Source organism: Vanacampus margaritifer, chromosome 4 (genome assembly GCF_051991255.1).
Source record: "Vanacampus margaritifer isolate UIUO_Vmar chromosome 4, RoL_Vmar_1.0, whole genome shotgun sequence".
In the NCBI taxonomy this organism is placed as follows: Eukaryota; Metazoa; Chordata; class Actinopteri; order Syngnathiformes; family Syngnathidae; genus Vanacampus; species Vanacampus margaritifer.
In genome coordinates, this window is record NC_135435.1 from 28,708,249 (window position 1) to 28,724,154 (window position 15,906).

Here is a 15,906-nt window from a genome sequence, read left to right on the forward strand (position 1 = left end):
CAAATAGGAACAGGTCATACAACTTTAACATTTCGATCATGGCCTGGTGAATGTTAAGGGTCACTTGAAAGGCCCCAATATCGTATGACTATTTGAACCTGTATTTTATGAAGTCAGGCTTCTGACCGTTCATGACGGCTGGTGTTTTACTGCCACCTTGTGGTATATCATTTAATTACAACAAAGAAAGGTGCATTCTGAGCAATTCACTGGGCTAAGGTTATTGAAGACAAAAACTAGTCGGTAGTTTGTCCAAATATTTATTCACAGACCACTTAAGCGAGGGCAGTAATAATTCCAGCTTCTGTTGCTTCAAACACCCGACTTTGCTTCTGATGCAATCGTGCGAGCAGCAGGGGATGACAGAAGGTCTTGGGTCCTCTTGACTCCTTCACCCTACCTTCCCTCCTTGTGCCCTGAGCTTCACCACCTCGAATAAAAAGAGAGAAATTGATGAGCAGCGGTATCGGAAAATCGCAAAGCAGTAAACAGACTTAAAAACCCCAATTCCAGCAAAGTTAGAACATTATGATTTACAAATGCAATACCTAATCTTTAAATAGATAACTTTTTTTTTTTTTACTCATTTAAAAATAAAAAAATAAAAACACCTGTATGGAACATTCCGAGAGTATTGGACAGTTCACATTTATAAGATAAAAAAAAAAAAAAACGTCTACAAGCTGGAATGAATAGTTTTTCCTCCCTCACCTTCTTGCAGGCTGGTATGAATTTCTTGAATGCACCATTGTCGTATTTAAAACTGCTCGATCATCTGAAGGGTATGAATGCTGGCTTTTAAGATGTGGCTGTACGGTTAGAGAAAGTCCTGAAAAATGTTCTTGTGTCGGGCTAGGGAGTGACTCAGATGGCCCCTGTGCACAGTTGGTGTCACCACTGATCATCAGGATGGGTCAACCGTGCCACTGCAATCAGTGACCCATCACCACGTGCAACTCCTCATAGTCACAACCCAGTAGCAGAAGTTCTGTATTTGTCAGGTCACCACAGCGCATTTAAAATTGATGTGGATGTGTTCATTGCTGATTCAGATGACATTCTTATTTGCAAACATTGAAAAGGAACCTAATAATACAAACCTCACGAACCACGTTGGCCACCAGGCTGATACTTTAGGCACCGAATCAAAACACAGAAATCTGCCACCTCCCGATACAAAACCCTATTAAAAAGAAACACATAATAGATACACAAACTTTTCTTCAGTCTATAAAAGGTCACAGCTCAAAATAATACCAGTAATTTGTATTCCCTATACAGCTACACATAATAATTAAACAATTTTTAGAATGGGGGGTAAGAAAAGGGGACAGATTAAGAAAGGGGAAGGTTTGAGTCAGATGGCCCCTGTGCACAGCGTGCGTCATCAGGTTGATTCAGATTGGAGTGTTGATGCCACTGCAACACACCCCAACTGATTAAGTGCAACTCATCACTCTCATATCCACTCCCCGGGATTTTAAACAAGAAAAGCTAAATTTGCCATTTATAACACAGTCTCTAAAAAGACCATGCATTCATTTTGTGGCCCTTAGTATTGAGCCTAGAGGAAACCTTACCGTGCAATAAAAAGTTACGGATCGTCATCAAGTTGCAGTGCCATGTGGTGCCCGTCGTGCCATCAGACGGTGACATTTAAACCTGAAAAAAAGGAAAACTCAGTCACGGGGACATTCACTTATTTGAAGATTCACTTCAGAGTTCAGACCAACATTTATGGAGCCAACTTCAGAACTGATGCAAATGCACCCAAACAATAGTTTGTAAACCACGTGGCTGTCTTTCAATGCTCTGTAAACCATTTGAAGCCATGTATTGCTAAACTAACGCTAAAAGCGGGCAAGCCAATAATTTTTAAAAGCGACTAGAACCATCCGAGTAAGGCACTATATCTACCTCAATGTTTTACCCTCATTTGTTGATTTGGCCATAAAATGGCAATGGATATTTTGCCGTGACCGGCAACTCTCCTGCTAGCACTATTAGCCGTGAACGGTCACGGCAAAAACAGCGCTAGTTTCAAGTGAGTTGCCGGTCACGGCAAAATATCAGATTTCGTAAAAGAACCGTAGACCAGTACAAAAATTGATTAAGAGGCTTCAGGCGAAAGTCGACGATAAAATAAAACAAACTGCTTGGTTGTAAAATGAACGAGGGTTAACTAATACTTGTCCGTGTTCGCTTCTAAATCTCATTCGGGACAAAAGAACTAGCACGTGGCCGATCCTAGCTTTTTGCTGTAGTAGCTGAAACCATAAAAGGTAACTAAACTATTATGCCCATCTGTTGTTCAAAAACACAATTGTCTCTAAAACCGTACAATTAAAAACTTACCCAAACATCAGAAATTAACGTAGCACATTTTCAAGCGGTCTTCTTTTAACCCACGCTTCCGCATCTTGACTCGCTGAATGCCGCTGATAGGTTCAATCGTGAAGGCGACGTTTATTGGTCACATTAAGTCACGTGACTCAACAGTTGGACTTGGGTAAAAGTCGAATAAAATGGTAGATGTTATAAATCAGTAAACCATCTATATCATATTTATTTTGGTAGTTTTCATATTAATCTGTTAGCCGTATATGTCAAAAGTTGCACATGATTTACAAAAGATGATTCAAACAAGAGTTTCATTGAAATGCAGTTTTATATTAAAAGATAGCAAAGGGATAATTCACTATATCACACAACACAGCTTGTTAGTACTGCCATGGAAATACATATACAGTCTGTTCATATTTACACATCAAATGACAACCAAACAAATCATAAATACCTCTTATTGTTAACTTTACAACAGCTATATGCAACCAGTATTTCGTAACATAAAAGGGGGCTATTAAATAAATGGCATACTCCCTATCATTTACAAGTCTTGGAAACAGTGGTTAAAATAATCCAGCAAATTTAAACAAAATGTTCTTCTCCAGTGAGTAAAATTAATGCAAGTCTAATTACAGCCATGAAATCCCTTTGTACAAAAAGACTATACAGCTCAATCAAAACAGTATCTTCAACTGAAATGTCATATCTCCGAAAAATACAATTTGTACAGTTTTAGCGTTCCTGCAGCAGAGTTGGAGGGACTGTGAGCCGGGATGACGATGATAACTTGGGTCACTAGGATACTCTGTAGGCCGACTGTCGACCAACCGTCAGACTAGTTCTGTAGCTGCCAAGACCCCCTTTTCCAATGGCTTCAGTGCTTTGTCTAGCAGCAAAACAGCAAGTTGCTGAGCTCTTAGCAGATTCTTCAAAATACATTGTTCTATAAACATAGTTGTCCGAGTAGCAATATAATCATGTCAACAACACAGGGGAGGAAAAAAAAAAAAAAACATTCTTAAAGCAATGTGTTATGTGTGTAGGTTTTAAAGTGATACGTTGCTAAACTACAACCCTCACTGCTTGATGTGTCCCATCTTGCACAGTGTTTCTAAACACACACTACTGTTGCAGAAACTGCAAGCGCATCACAGACTTGGAGTTTATTTAAAAAAAATAAAAAAAGTCACTCCAGAGCTTGGCAAAGCAGGGATTTTCAGACGTATGCATTAATATGTTTTTTTTTTGTCTTAAAAAGAACATTGCACAGATTATAAAATATGCTAATATAAATTATATTCCACATAGCGTTTCCAAAAAGTGTATTCAATTTGCAGGTTCAGGTAAGAAATTGTGATCGATTTTTTTTTTCATGCCAAAACAACTTGGAATATATATACTGTAGCAGCCTTACAAAAATTATATGGTTTCAATTTGGGTTTGGCAGTGCACTAAATGACACCATTACAATGAATGCACTTTAATGCTTGGTTAAAAAAAAAAAAAAAAAGAAGTAATTAGCGGAGTCAAGATATTTTGTAACATTGTTAAAACCAAGGAGCTTTACATTACAATCATAAGTGCATGACAAGTGAAACAATTGTTCTGATAAAATTCTATTTTGTCAGCATCTATACCGGACTTACCGTCCTTTAATTGGTCACACATACAGTATAGATATAAAAGCACAACTACCTGCATGGCTAGCTATCACCACGGGCACGTGTGAACGTATTTCTTGTGATATGGTTGATCAAATGAGTTGAAAACAACATACAGGAACATTTGGATATGGATAATAAAATATCTGTCACTTCGGCTGTTACATCGCTGCAACTTCCTTTGCTCAGTCCAAAGATGAGCGAGCGATGGTTGAATGATTAAGTCATGCAATGCCATTGACGGCTATAGACGTCAAAAATTCATTTGAACTATTTCTATTAGTTAAAATGTTTTCCCCCACTTCTGTTAACAAGAGTATGAAAACCTAGATTTTTTTTATTGTATTAGAACAGATATAAAATCTGTGATTAATTGTGAGTTAAATAGTAAAGTCTTGCGATTAATTACGATTAAAAATTGTAATCGCCCGACGCCCCTAATTTTTAATAATCTTTTCCCTATCTAAAAAAAGATTATTAAAAAATTTAAATATTTTTTTAAAGAAAAGATTCTTAAAAATTAGGGGCATCAGGCAATAAAAATTTGTAATCGTAATTAATCGCATGACTACACTAGTTAACGCACGATTAATCAGAAATTTTATATCTGTTATAAATGTACAAAAAAAAAATCGAGGTTTTCATACTCTTGTTAACAAAAATGGAAAAATATGTTAAACTAATAGGAAATAGTTCAAATGAATTTTTGACGTCTATAGCTGTCAATGGCAGTGAATATTTCGGCAGCGTTTGCAGAAATATACTTGTTGCAATCAGCTGAAGAGTTCCCAGCTAAATCATTGCTTTAACTGATTGGCTTGTTAAAAGGTAAGCCAACCTTCAACATTTCTTGATCATTATATGATATATTTGACCTCACTAGTGTAAACATGACATTCTGGTCAATATTATATTTGTGGAATATGAGTTATGAAGCAAAATCTGGCCGTTTTTATCCATTTCAGGGGGCAGGCCATTTTGCCACTTGCTGTCAACTGAAGATGACATCACAGTTGCTCAGGGCTCAGGCAACGACCAATCACAGCTCACCTGTTTTCTGAAGCTGAGCTGTGATTGGTTGCTACCTGAGACCTGAGCAACTGTGATGTCAAGTGACAAAATGGCCGCCCCGAGATGGATTAAAAACGTCTGGATTTTGCTGCTTAACTCATTTTCCACTAACGCAATACTAACCAAAATATCATATTTAGACTAGTGGAGCTGCATAGACATATTGTAGTCCCAAATTTTTTTTTGGGGGGGGAGAGGGGGGGGGACTTACCAGAGGGCTTCTACTGCCATGAAATGAAACAAATCTTAAATTGTGACACCTTCCTATTGATTTGTAAATGTAATAAGAAGCATGGGGACTTGGTGAAGCCCCACCCTTTGGCACTGTCATAAATACAACACTTGCTGCACGAAGCTCAACACAACACTCACTGTCCTGTGGAAGTTTGAAAGCCCACTCCAAAGTACAAAAAAAAAAAAAAAAAAAAAAAAATCATTAATAAATAGAGTTCATAAAGAGATGAGTGGTTTTAGGGCACCATAGTTATTAGAATCCTGGAAAGATGTTGATTCCAAGGAGGAAATAAAAAAAATCTTGTTGTACACAGAGAGATATTTGTCAAAATGAGAGTCTGCATCCTTTAGTGTTTGCATCACTGGTCAATTCCTCCCAAGAGTCCTTTGCTTTTTCTGATTCCAGCATACTAATTAATTTACAATTTTGCCTGAAGGCATTTGAGCACACTATTATTGGGCCTGTAATATGTACAGTATGTGCGTACAAGTAGGACAGGACGGAGCCCCAGTTTCATCTAAACAGTTCATTTGGGAACTTGTTTGGTTTTGACTCTTAAATTTCGCACCGTGAATCGTCCGGACTAGCTGAAAAGACAGACGTGTTTTTGATAGAAAGCGCGCCGGTCGTCCCTCAAACTTCACTCTCAGTGGACGGCTTGCGCATGGACATCCAGCCGGTGTCGGGCAGGCTGTGCTGGGCGTGGCGCTGGGGGGTGACGGCTGAAGGGGCGAGGGTGGTTATGGAGGAACATTCCGACGCCTCCTCCTGGAGGAGTTGCTCCGTCTCGCCGTCGTCCAGCGAAGCGCTGCTGGCCTGGAGTGAAACGGTGTCTGTGCGCATGCAGGTGTGCAGGCCCCCCCGCGACGGCTTGATTTGTTTGAGATCATCCCAGTAAAGCTCCTCCGTGGACAGAAGACAAACACCCTCCACAATACGGATCTTCTCTTTTGTGTAGCCTCCATCCACGACACCCTGGACAAGACGTGGAATTCAGTTAGTTAGAGGCTGTGTGTGGTGACGTATGAAGGACCAAGCCAGATCCAGGCATGCTCACACTGTTTTTCATGATCTAGTTTTGTTTTCAATCCCATTAAGGCAACGAGCAATTCATCATTTCAAGCAAAACAACTCGCACACGATCCTGATCAGTTTTATACCAACTGTGATGAAAAGCTTCGCGAATGTATGGTCAAAAAAGAGATAGGTGTTCAAATAAAAGTTTCTTTATGGTATATTGGTGCAGTGTTGATGTTTTGATCTGAACTGACTAATATTACTGACTAGGCTTTACACCAGGGGTGTCCAAACTACGACCGGGGGGCCATTTGCGGCCCACCAGCCATTTTTCAGTGGCTTGCGACAAACTTAAAGTGGCATTTAAAACAGTTAAAATAATAAGTAACGTAAGTAATGTTTGGAGATGGTCAACTATTACAAATGAATTGGTTTGTATACTGTAGCATTTTTCTAGATATGCAAAAGCACAAATAACTTATTTGTACATTTTTTTAGCACTAAACACAATTTCTCTTCAAAACATATGTGGCTCTTCCGTCCTTCTGAATTTCTGTAAGTTTGGATATTAGGGCTGGGAATCGTTGACTGTCTCACGATTCGATTCCGATTTTTGGGTCTGCGATTCGATTCAGAATCGATTATTGATTCAGAACGATGTTAGATTAAAAATGATTTGATTGGCAATGACTTCTGCTTCAATTTATATATACATGCAAATAATTGTCATGATCTACTCCAGTCTGACTCGCTAATGCTAATTAGCGTGCTACTCGTGGCACTTTTATCACTCAAAAGAACCACTATTCATACAAAACGCTTCAGGAATGTATACAGAGAAGCATCTTAACATCCTACACTGCAAAAAAAAAAAAAACTTTTATTGGAATAACTTGATCATGACTTTTTGCTTCTATGTGGCTACAACTTAACAGTGTATCATCGCGAGCGGAACCACACTGCCCCTAAGTGGCCAAATCGTGTACAACAGGAACAGTGCTCCCAATAAAGGCACACACAAACAAGGGCAAGGCAGTATAAAATTGAGACTACTTCACCACAGTCCACACATAAAAAAGAAGCAAAAATGAGTTAAGTTAATGGCCTCTTGGGAAACCAATGTTGCATCTGTTAAAGGAAGATTCTCCTCCTGCTCAAGATGTCAACTTGAGACAGACCAGGAGCAACAGCAAATATTACAAATTTTACAGAAATTTAACACACATATGGAAATAGATGATGAAACCGTTTTTTTTTTCGGGGGGGGCGGGGCGATATCGTTCACAATGGATGTCAACCTGATACATTGCCCAACTACCAAATGGACCTCTGGAGTTTGTCTCACCTGCTGCCACAGACCAGATTACCTTACATGATAACACACCGCTCAGTCTCTCTAAAGTTTTGGGATGTAAGATTGCACAGCCACCTCAAACCAGCTTGTTAGTCGTCACACTCAATCACAAACATGCCCAAGGAAAAAAATCCTCTCACACAGCAGTCTGACTATCTCGAACGAAAATCTGTGGTAAAGACACACTTCCTTCATGCGATTTTAACTACCTCTCCACAGCACTTTAGGGTTCAAAAGATAAATGGGGAGAGGGAGTTGTAGGGATGAGAGAGCTGCGGGGAGCACAAGAGAGGCAGCAAAAGATGAGTGTGCGCGTCGCTTATGTCATTTGTTGTTTGAGGTGATCAACGATACAATGGATCAAAACCTCACGTCCGCTCGTCATTGGCCGGTGTGTTTTTATTACCTCTTTCTTATATCGAAGTTGATTATATATCGGAGGCTTCTGTGAGGCCTCGAGCTTGACCTCTTGCGTGGAAGTCCGGTACGAAGGGTTACTGTAGGTCAGATTGCTAACTCCTGGATCAGCAAACTTGGACTTTTTGTGTCTGTTGGTCAAATAAATGAACAAGCAGATCTTAACTGGAAGTTGTGCGTTAAATATGATGCCATTATTACATTCGGGGTAAAAACTGTAGTACAGTAAGTTGTCCAATGGGGGAACTCACCTGTAAATAATAAGCGCAACAATGAGAATCAGAATCGCCAGTATGGTCAAAACTCCACCAATCACATAACTGATATGAAGGCCTTCCCCTGTAACATGAAGCCAATGTTAACGGGTTGCATTGCACATGCTAAACTTGTCTACAAACAATATATAAATCGGGGTGTCAGGAGATTAAAATGCCTTCAATAGTTAACTCACGATTAACTGCGTGTACAATAAAATGTACAATAAACTACTCTTGTTAACATAAAAGTGGGATTTTTTTTTTATAGAAATACGGTTGCATCTTATAGTCATTTAATTTTAATTTAGTATTTATTTAATTATTATTATTTAATTTATTAATAAAAATAAATAAAAATAAATAATAAATAAAAATAAAAATAAATAATAATTTATTTTATTTAAAATTTAGTTAAAATTAAAAATATGTATTGTAGTGTAAAAACGAGTGTGATATGGATTTGTGTTGATCATTTTTCTTCCATAATGGCATAATTGCATTTTTTTTTTCATATTAAGAGCTAATCGAATCTTTAATGAAACAACTTGTTGTTAAATTGTAAAATACAACTTGACCGCAGTCTCCACAAATATATGCATTATTATTACATTTATTACTGCTCAATTTTGACACGGACGTGTCTGCTGCGTGGAATTCCACTAGTACAGGCTTTCCAAATCATTAATCGCGCGCTAAAAAAAACGAATGGCGTTAAAGGAACTTTAAATTAACTCAAAATGAATGCACCAATTTTGACACCCCTAATATATAGATACTGAATACTGACCATGGGGCGCAGTGACCACATTACTCTGCAAGCACCCTTCCACATTTAGGTTCTTGTCAGTGCAGCTGTAAAAAAAAAAAAGAAAGATGAATTTTACCATTTTGTGTCTTTATAATCCCAAAATATTTATAATCCAATGTGATGTAATAAAGTCAAAAAGACATACTTGACCACTGAGGGTCCCCTTTGGGAGGTTTCTGTTGGGGTTTTGGGGATCTTGTTCGGGACGGGGGTGCTGTTGCTTTCTTTGCTGGGAGAAGTTGGGACGTAGCCTGCAACTGACAAAGATATGTGGAGTCAAAACATGGCGCATTAAAATAATTGACTCAACACTGCGGAATCATCAGACACTCACTGGTGGAGCACGCTCGTCCGTCAGGCTCGTCTGGGCACGCACAGACAAAACTGCTGGTCTTGGCGAAACACAGGTGAGTGCAGCCTCCATTGTTCACCCCACAGAGGTTGGTACCTGGCGGAAGAGAAGGTTTTAGACAAGCACTAAGCAATCCCTTTTTAGGACAAAACATGGTAGTTTTAACACTTCTTTAGTAAGAAATAATTTCTTAAATTTAACCTAAATGTACTTATTTTGCTTTGGCAAATTATTTTTACTTAAAATGAATTTGTCAGACAAAATCATTCTGCTTATTTTAAGATACTTATTACTTAATTATTATTATTTGATCGAGCAGTCTTGGCATTGAGTGTTAACTTTCGTTCTAAGTACTGTGAGGTTTAAAACGAGCATTTTACACATTTTAAGGCCCTGAACTGGGGTTTCATAAATTGAATTTTCTTATTTTAAGATTTTGCATAATCTAGTAAAAACTAAAAACAATCAGAGAAAAGTGCAATGTAGCTCTTCATTGTTATCATTTTTTTCTTGTGTAAAAATCATCAGTTCAAATGGTTTGTTTCGTTATATTTAATAAGATAATTTTTCCCCCTTTCCAGTAAATACACTACCAGCTCAGTGGTCTAAGTCCTCAGACTGGGAGGTTGTGGGTTCAATCTCTGGCTGGGTCATACTAAAGACAATAAAAATGGGACCCGTTACCTCCTTGCTTGACACTCAGGCTGAATTGGCCAACAGTAAATTAATATGTATGTATTTAAAAAAAAAAAAAAAAAAAACATTACTTGTTTTTAGTCTATAAATACTATTTTCAAGACTGCTGTGGTTGATATGGGCCTAGTATTATTTTATTATTTCTCCAAATCTTACAGGTAAATTTAAGTAAAAAAAATTATTGTTCTGTTGGCAGATCATTTTGCTTATTTGAAGTCATAATTTTCTTATTTTACGATATATTTATTTTTTCCACGTGAATGCGTCGCTTACCTGTCTGCCTGTTAGGTGATACCACTATAATGTCCATGAGACCCTCAACATTGGCCAGCACAGTTTCCTTGTTGCGGCCAGTGTGTTTGTCCACCCGCTGGATGGACTTAGTCTGCCAATCCGTCCAATAGATCCAACGGTCTTGCTGCGAGAGTCGGGAGAAAGGGGTTAGAGGGGAGGACACCGGCTTCAACTGGGGAAACGAAGGGAGAAAAAGAGAGGAAAGGAAAACACAGACAAGGAGAGGGGGAATGGGAGGAATAAAGGGAGGGGGAAGAAAGAAGAAGGAGGAAGAAAAATGAGGGTCAGAGTGGAAGGGAAGAAGAGGAAATGGTCAAGCCAAGTATGAACTGGAGGACGAGCAGATGACCAGAGTTACACGGTGAGCTGAAACGTGACAGAGCAGGTGAGTGACGGAGGCTGTCATAGCTAGCCGGGGGTGGGCGGGGCAGAGAGGTTGCGGGAAGGGGGTTACCTGTGTTAGCGCGAAAGGGTGGGACACTGGGCTAACGAGGATCTGACGCAATTTCCCATTCAGGTCAGAACTCTCGATCCTGTCCAAGTGAGCATCAACCCAAAAGATCCTGCAGGAAATATCGCAGATTCATGAAGGCACTTTAGGTTCATATTTCTAAAGATTGGATCATGGGGTGGTAGAATGAACCACAAGGGTTCTACAACTTCTTTTTTTTACATTAAAATTGTTCTAGTTAAAGGGCAAGCCAACCCCCAAATATTTCTTGACAATAATATATTCTATGCAGCTCCTAAATATAGCTGTCGACTGAAAGATGACATCACATTTGCTCAGGTAACAACCAATCACAGCTCAGCTTCAAAAAAACAGGTGAGCTGTGATTTGTCGTTGCCCGAGCCCTGAGCAACATTAATGTCATCTTCAATCGACAGCAAGTGGCAAAATGGCCGCCTCCAAGATGGATTAAAAAAAAAAAAAGCGTCATAAGTCATATTCCACAAATGTAATATTAATCAGAATGTCTTGTTTAGACTAGTGAGGTCTGATATACCATATTATTGTCAAGAAATGTTGAAGGTTGATTTCCACTTTAAACAAATTCAGTTTCTCCTGACATTTCTCTGAGGGCATGCAGATATAAAAACAGCATTTTCTGATAACAAAAGCAGTCTCTGACCTCCGTGTGTCATAGTCTAATGTGAGTCCGTTGGGCCAGCCCAGGTCAGTATTAATTAGAACTTTGCGGTCTGTGCCATCCAAGTGAGATCGCTCGATCTTTGCGATATGACCCCAATCGGTCCAAAATAGGAACCTGCACAGAAAAGTGAGACTGTTGAGATGAGAAGTGGAACATGGGATGTTCTTTATTTATCTTACATATCTGCCGTAAGACGGAGTCTAAGACAGTTGGTTCTTAACCTGGGTTCGGTGTTTTTATTGTATCTGTTACCCCTGGGTTCCATCTTAAGAAAACCGCATGATTTCCAATGCAAAGTTGATTGTAATCTAGCTATCTAGCATTTTATTTTTCAACAGGATCAGGAAACTGGTGGGGTTCAGTACCTCCAACAAGATTAAGAACCACTGGTCTCAGATTTTATTTGAATGGATTCGTAGTTGTGTTAAATAGAATGGAGTCCTTCTGTCACCCTTTGCTGGGGAAGACTGCAATGGCTCTGGGTTCATCCAAACTGTTGTTGACGAGGACTTTGCGGCTGGTTCCGTCAATACGCGCCACTTCAATGGTGTTTCGTCCGGTGTCGGTCCAGTACATGTTTCTGGCCACCCAGTCCACAGCCAGCCCATCTGTGGTCTTCAGGCCCTGGCTGATGACAGTCTCCATGCCACTGCCATCAAGGTTTGAACGCCTAAAACCACCAGTAAAATTATTAAACATAGAAAATATATTGTATTATTATTACAAAAAAACAAAAATTTTGGGCTCGTACCTTATTACATCCAAGGTGACATCAGTGTAATACAGTTTTCCATCTACACTGTCATAGTCTAGCGAAATGACATTGTGCAGCTCCGGCACAGGTACATGCACGTCTGTGTGATCGTTCGTGTCCAAGGAGATTCTCCGTACGCTGACGCGGTTGGAGAAGACAAGGAAGGTTTCGGGGGAGTCGTCACATGATCTGCCGTCTCCCTTGAGCAGGATGCCGGTGGGACAAGCACAGGAAGTACCATTGGGACGAGGCAGGCACAGGTGAGTGCAGCCACCGTTCTTTCTGCCACACTTATTGAATCCTGAGGAGGACAAGGGAGGTAATGAGTAGGCATAGTAACTGCATAACCATAACATAACTGTGTCATTCAGAAACTCTTGTTAGGGCACAATTTTAACGGAATAAAGCATATATGATAAAATAAAGTGACGACCGGGCAAACTAATAGTGACTAATAGCATAGCAACTGACAACATTCTCATCATAAGGGAGATTTGCATAAGACTCAAAAAACGATGAGTGGCTAAAATCATTATCTAACATTGTCATCATAAAGGACATAGTAACTGCATAAAATAATAATATATCCGTGTCACTCAGAAACTCTTGGTAGGGCAATACACAATTCTATATGACAAAATAAAGCCCATATGATAAAATAAGAGTGACTAGGCAAACTAATGCTGACTAATAGCATAGCAACTGACAACATGTTCACCATAAGGTATAAAACTCAACAAACTATGAGTGGCTAACACATCATCATCTAATGTCATGGTCAAAATGGACATAGTAACTGCATAATCACAATATATACACAACATAAGCATAATAACTGCATAAGCATCATACACCAACATCATAACAGGCTCTCAAATTTTTCATGACTAGGAGAGATCGTGAACCAGCACATCTCGCCACAAGTGACCTTTTACCTCAACAATGTTTTTATGGATGAATGGATAAAAACATTCCGACACACTCAAAATCTTGTAAAAAAAATAAAATAAAATTCCCGTAAGACATTTTTTTCCCATGGAGCATTCATATATACAGAAGCTAGGTATAAATGCCAGGTATCTGTCTCACCCAGAGCCCTCTGTCTGTCCACAGCCTGAATGTCCATCAGGCCCGGCAGGTTGGCACGAACAGTAATAGTGTTGTCGCCAGAATTCTTGTCTGCCCGCTGGATGCTGCGGCTCTGCCAGTCAGTCCAATAGATGTGAGGCCCTAAGAGGGTTAACCCGTACGGATGCTGGACTGGCGTCACAAGGGTGTGGCGATTTTGGCCATTCAGATCGGCAGCCTCGATGCGCTAAGGAAGGTAAGAAGGTAGTTAAGATAATTGATGTCAATATTTACTTAAAATCTATGTAGTCTTTCTATGCCATATTTTGGAACTACAATGACTCGTATCCATGATGGTTGCTGCTGTGTGTTCCCCCTCCCTTTAGAGCAGCAACGGCTATGTAACTACTAAATACCCAATGAAAAGAGGAGGACCGGCAGAGTGAACTCAGAACGGGTAGGAGATTGTAATCTGGGCACATCTCCGTCTGTTCTCCTTGTGAGCAAATTAATCTACGTCTTTTGTCTTCCTTCCTTATCTGTTGTTCATTAAATGTTCTAGGTTGTTACCTGATACAAACTGGCTTGGCTAAGCCGTTATTTATTTCTAACTTGATATAGATATCATATGAATTGGATTTTGTTGCTAATGAATACACTCACCTCAGTATGAGCATCAGCCCACAATAACTGTGAGCCAGCCATGTCAACGGCAAGACCATTGGGCCATCCCAGGTTGTTATTGATGAGGATCACTCGATCAGACCCGTCCATTGCTGAGCGCTCCAACTTAGCATGTTCGCCCCAGTCGGACCAGTACATATAACTGTAAGAGATCCACAGAACACGGAAGACTAAAACAAGGTGCATCTTGAGAGGCCTGGTTACAGTCCTGAAGTAGACTGAGATATTCCAATATCAGGTCAACATAGCATATTTATCTCAAAAATCAAATATATAATATCACTGAAATCAATTGCATCCATACCCCATCTCATTGTAAAGGGCAATGGCACGAGGGCTGTCCAGGTTTTGCCACACCAGAACTTTTCTCATGGAGCCATCCAGATTAGCAACTTCTATCCGGTTGGTACCGGTATCAGTCCAGTAAAGCTTTCGGCCGACTGCATCCACAGCCAGACCATCAGTTGTCATCAGTCCTGCAGAGAGATGTAGAAGTAGGTGGATCGAGTCACACTGACGCTTGCTGGACTTGAAACAAGTTATGGACAGTTGTCCTCCTTACCTGTAGAAATGATGTCTTCATCAGCGGTTCCATTGATGTTGGCTCTGCTGATTCTTTTAAGTGTACTGTCTGACCAGTACACTTTTCCTACAGAAGATGTCAAAATTGATCACCTACTTGTCTAAAACCTGAGATCAGCTCACAACATTTTACTTCTTCGACAGGACACACAAACCATCTTGCGGGTCAACTCCAATAGCAATCGTGTTTTTCATGGAACTGTTGACAGCAAGAACCACATCAGCGAAGTAAGGAATGTCCAAAGACACCATTCTAATGTCCGTCCTCCGCGCAAAGATCAGGAAGCTGCTCATCCCTGTACAACAATTGGGTATGGAAAAATGTGATTGTTTTCTTTCAAATATTGCAACAACTCACAAATAAGAGGGTGGTGTGTAAAAAGATTTCCGTACCAGGCGTGCAGGTCTTTCCGTCTGCTTGAAGGTTGATGCCAGTGGGACAAGAACAGCTGTAGGCTTTGGGAGCAGGAGCCAAGAGACAGAGGTGACTGCAGCCTCCATTATTCACTGCACACGGGTTGTGTACTAAGTGGAGAAACACAAAATCAGACTCTGCCCACAAACTGAGCACTTTTTGAGGTTATCTTAAAAAAAAAATTATAAGAAGGTTGTGGCTTGTTTTGGGGCGACGCGAAAAAGCTTGTCGATAAAGACAGCAAAACTTGTAATCGAACATAGCCTGTTAGATCAATATAATCTTATAGGTTTACCTGGAAGTAGCTCAAACATTAAATTAGGCTATATGAGTTTTTATTATTATCTTTTGTTAAGTGCTCAGCAGGACATTTCGTACCTACCCTTATCTGTACGACAAACAAATGAGAATATGTTTTAATTAGGGCTGTCAAAGTTAAAACATAAATTTATAAATTAATCACAAAAAATCATCACATTAGTCATGTATTAATGCAATTTAATCACACTATTAATTTTGACCGCAGATTATCCTTTAGCTTGACAGCGGATGGTTACTTTAAAGGTAGCGCAGGTTGTGTTTTAATGTGTTTTTTTTTTGTTTTTTTTTAACAAATAAATTAAAAAAATTTAATATATATATTTTTTTTAATATATATACATATATATATACATATACACACACACATATATATATATATATATATATATATATATATATATATATTTTGTATGTGGGTGA

The 15,906-nt window shown here is 39.4% G+C and overlaps 1 protein-coding gene, 1 long non-coding RNA gene and 2 other non-coding genes across 6 annotated transcripts in view; all 4 read right to left on the reverse strand.

Moving 5' to 3' along the window:
- Positions 1–246: 246 nt before the first annotated feature.
- LOC144050622 (uncharacterized) lies at positions 247–2,464 on the reverse strand. Its single transcript, XR_013293890.1, has 4 exons — positions 2,356–2,464; positions 1,581–1,662; positions 1,101–1,183; positions 247–430 (listed from the first exon to the last, which is right to left on the reverse strand). It is a non-coding gene; the product is annotated as an uncharacterized LOC144050622 (long non-coding RNA).
- LOC144051131 (small nucleolar RNA SNORD67) lies at positions 861–971 on the reverse strand. Its single transcript, XR_013294007.1, has one exon. It is a non-coding gene; the product is annotated as a small nucleolar RNA SNORD67 (small nucleolar RNA).
- Positions 1,352–1,464, reverse strand: LOC144051130 (small nucleolar RNA SNORD67). Its single transcript, XR_013294006.1, has one exon. It is a non-coding gene; the product is annotated as a small nucleolar RNA SNORD67 (small nucleolar RNA).
- A 2,678-nt stretch (positions 2,465–5,142) lies between the features above and the next one.
- The window catches only part of lrp4 (low density lipoprotein receptor-related protein 4), a 100,838-nt gene continuing 90,074 nt past the window's right edge, over positions 5,143–15,906 (reverse strand). Inside the window, exons 22-38 of one of the 3 annotated variants that reach the window (XM_077564158.1) lie at positions 15,144–15,275; positions 14,906–15,046; positions 14,731–14,817; positions 14,473–14,644; positions 14,148–14,310; positions 13,506–13,731; positions 12,414–12,717; positions 12,114–12,332; positions 11,642–11,776; positions 10,963–11,071; positions 10,488–10,632; positions 9,501–9,614; positions 9,312–9,423; positions 9,146–9,210; positions 8,353–8,440; positions 8,091–8,232; positions 5,143–6,288 (exon numbers count right to left, since the gene is read on the reverse strand). In XM_077564158.1, coding sequence (XP_077420284.1) covers positions 5,947–6,288; positions 8,091–8,232; positions 8,353–8,440; positions 9,146–9,210; positions 9,312–9,423; positions 9,501–9,614; positions 10,488–10,632; positions 10,963–11,071; positions 11,642–11,776; positions 12,114–12,332; positions 12,414–12,717; positions 13,506–13,731; positions 14,148–14,310; positions 14,473–14,644; positions 14,731–14,817; positions 14,906–15,046; positions 15,144–15,275 — 2,696 coding nt within the window. In that variant the 3' untranslated portion in view covers positions 5,143–5,946. Of the gene's footprint in view, positions 6,289–8,090; positions 8,233–8,352; positions 8,441–9,145; positions 9,211–9,311; positions 9,424–9,500; positions 9,615–10,487; positions 10,681–10,962; positions 11,072–11,641; positions 11,777–12,113; positions 12,333–12,413; positions 12,718–13,505; positions 13,732–14,147; positions 14,311–14,472; positions 14,645–14,730; positions 14,818–14,905; positions 15,047–15,143; positions 15,276–15,906 lie in introns of all 3 variants that reach the window. The other 2 variants (XM_077564157.1, XM_077564156.1) reach the window with 2 other exon arrangements.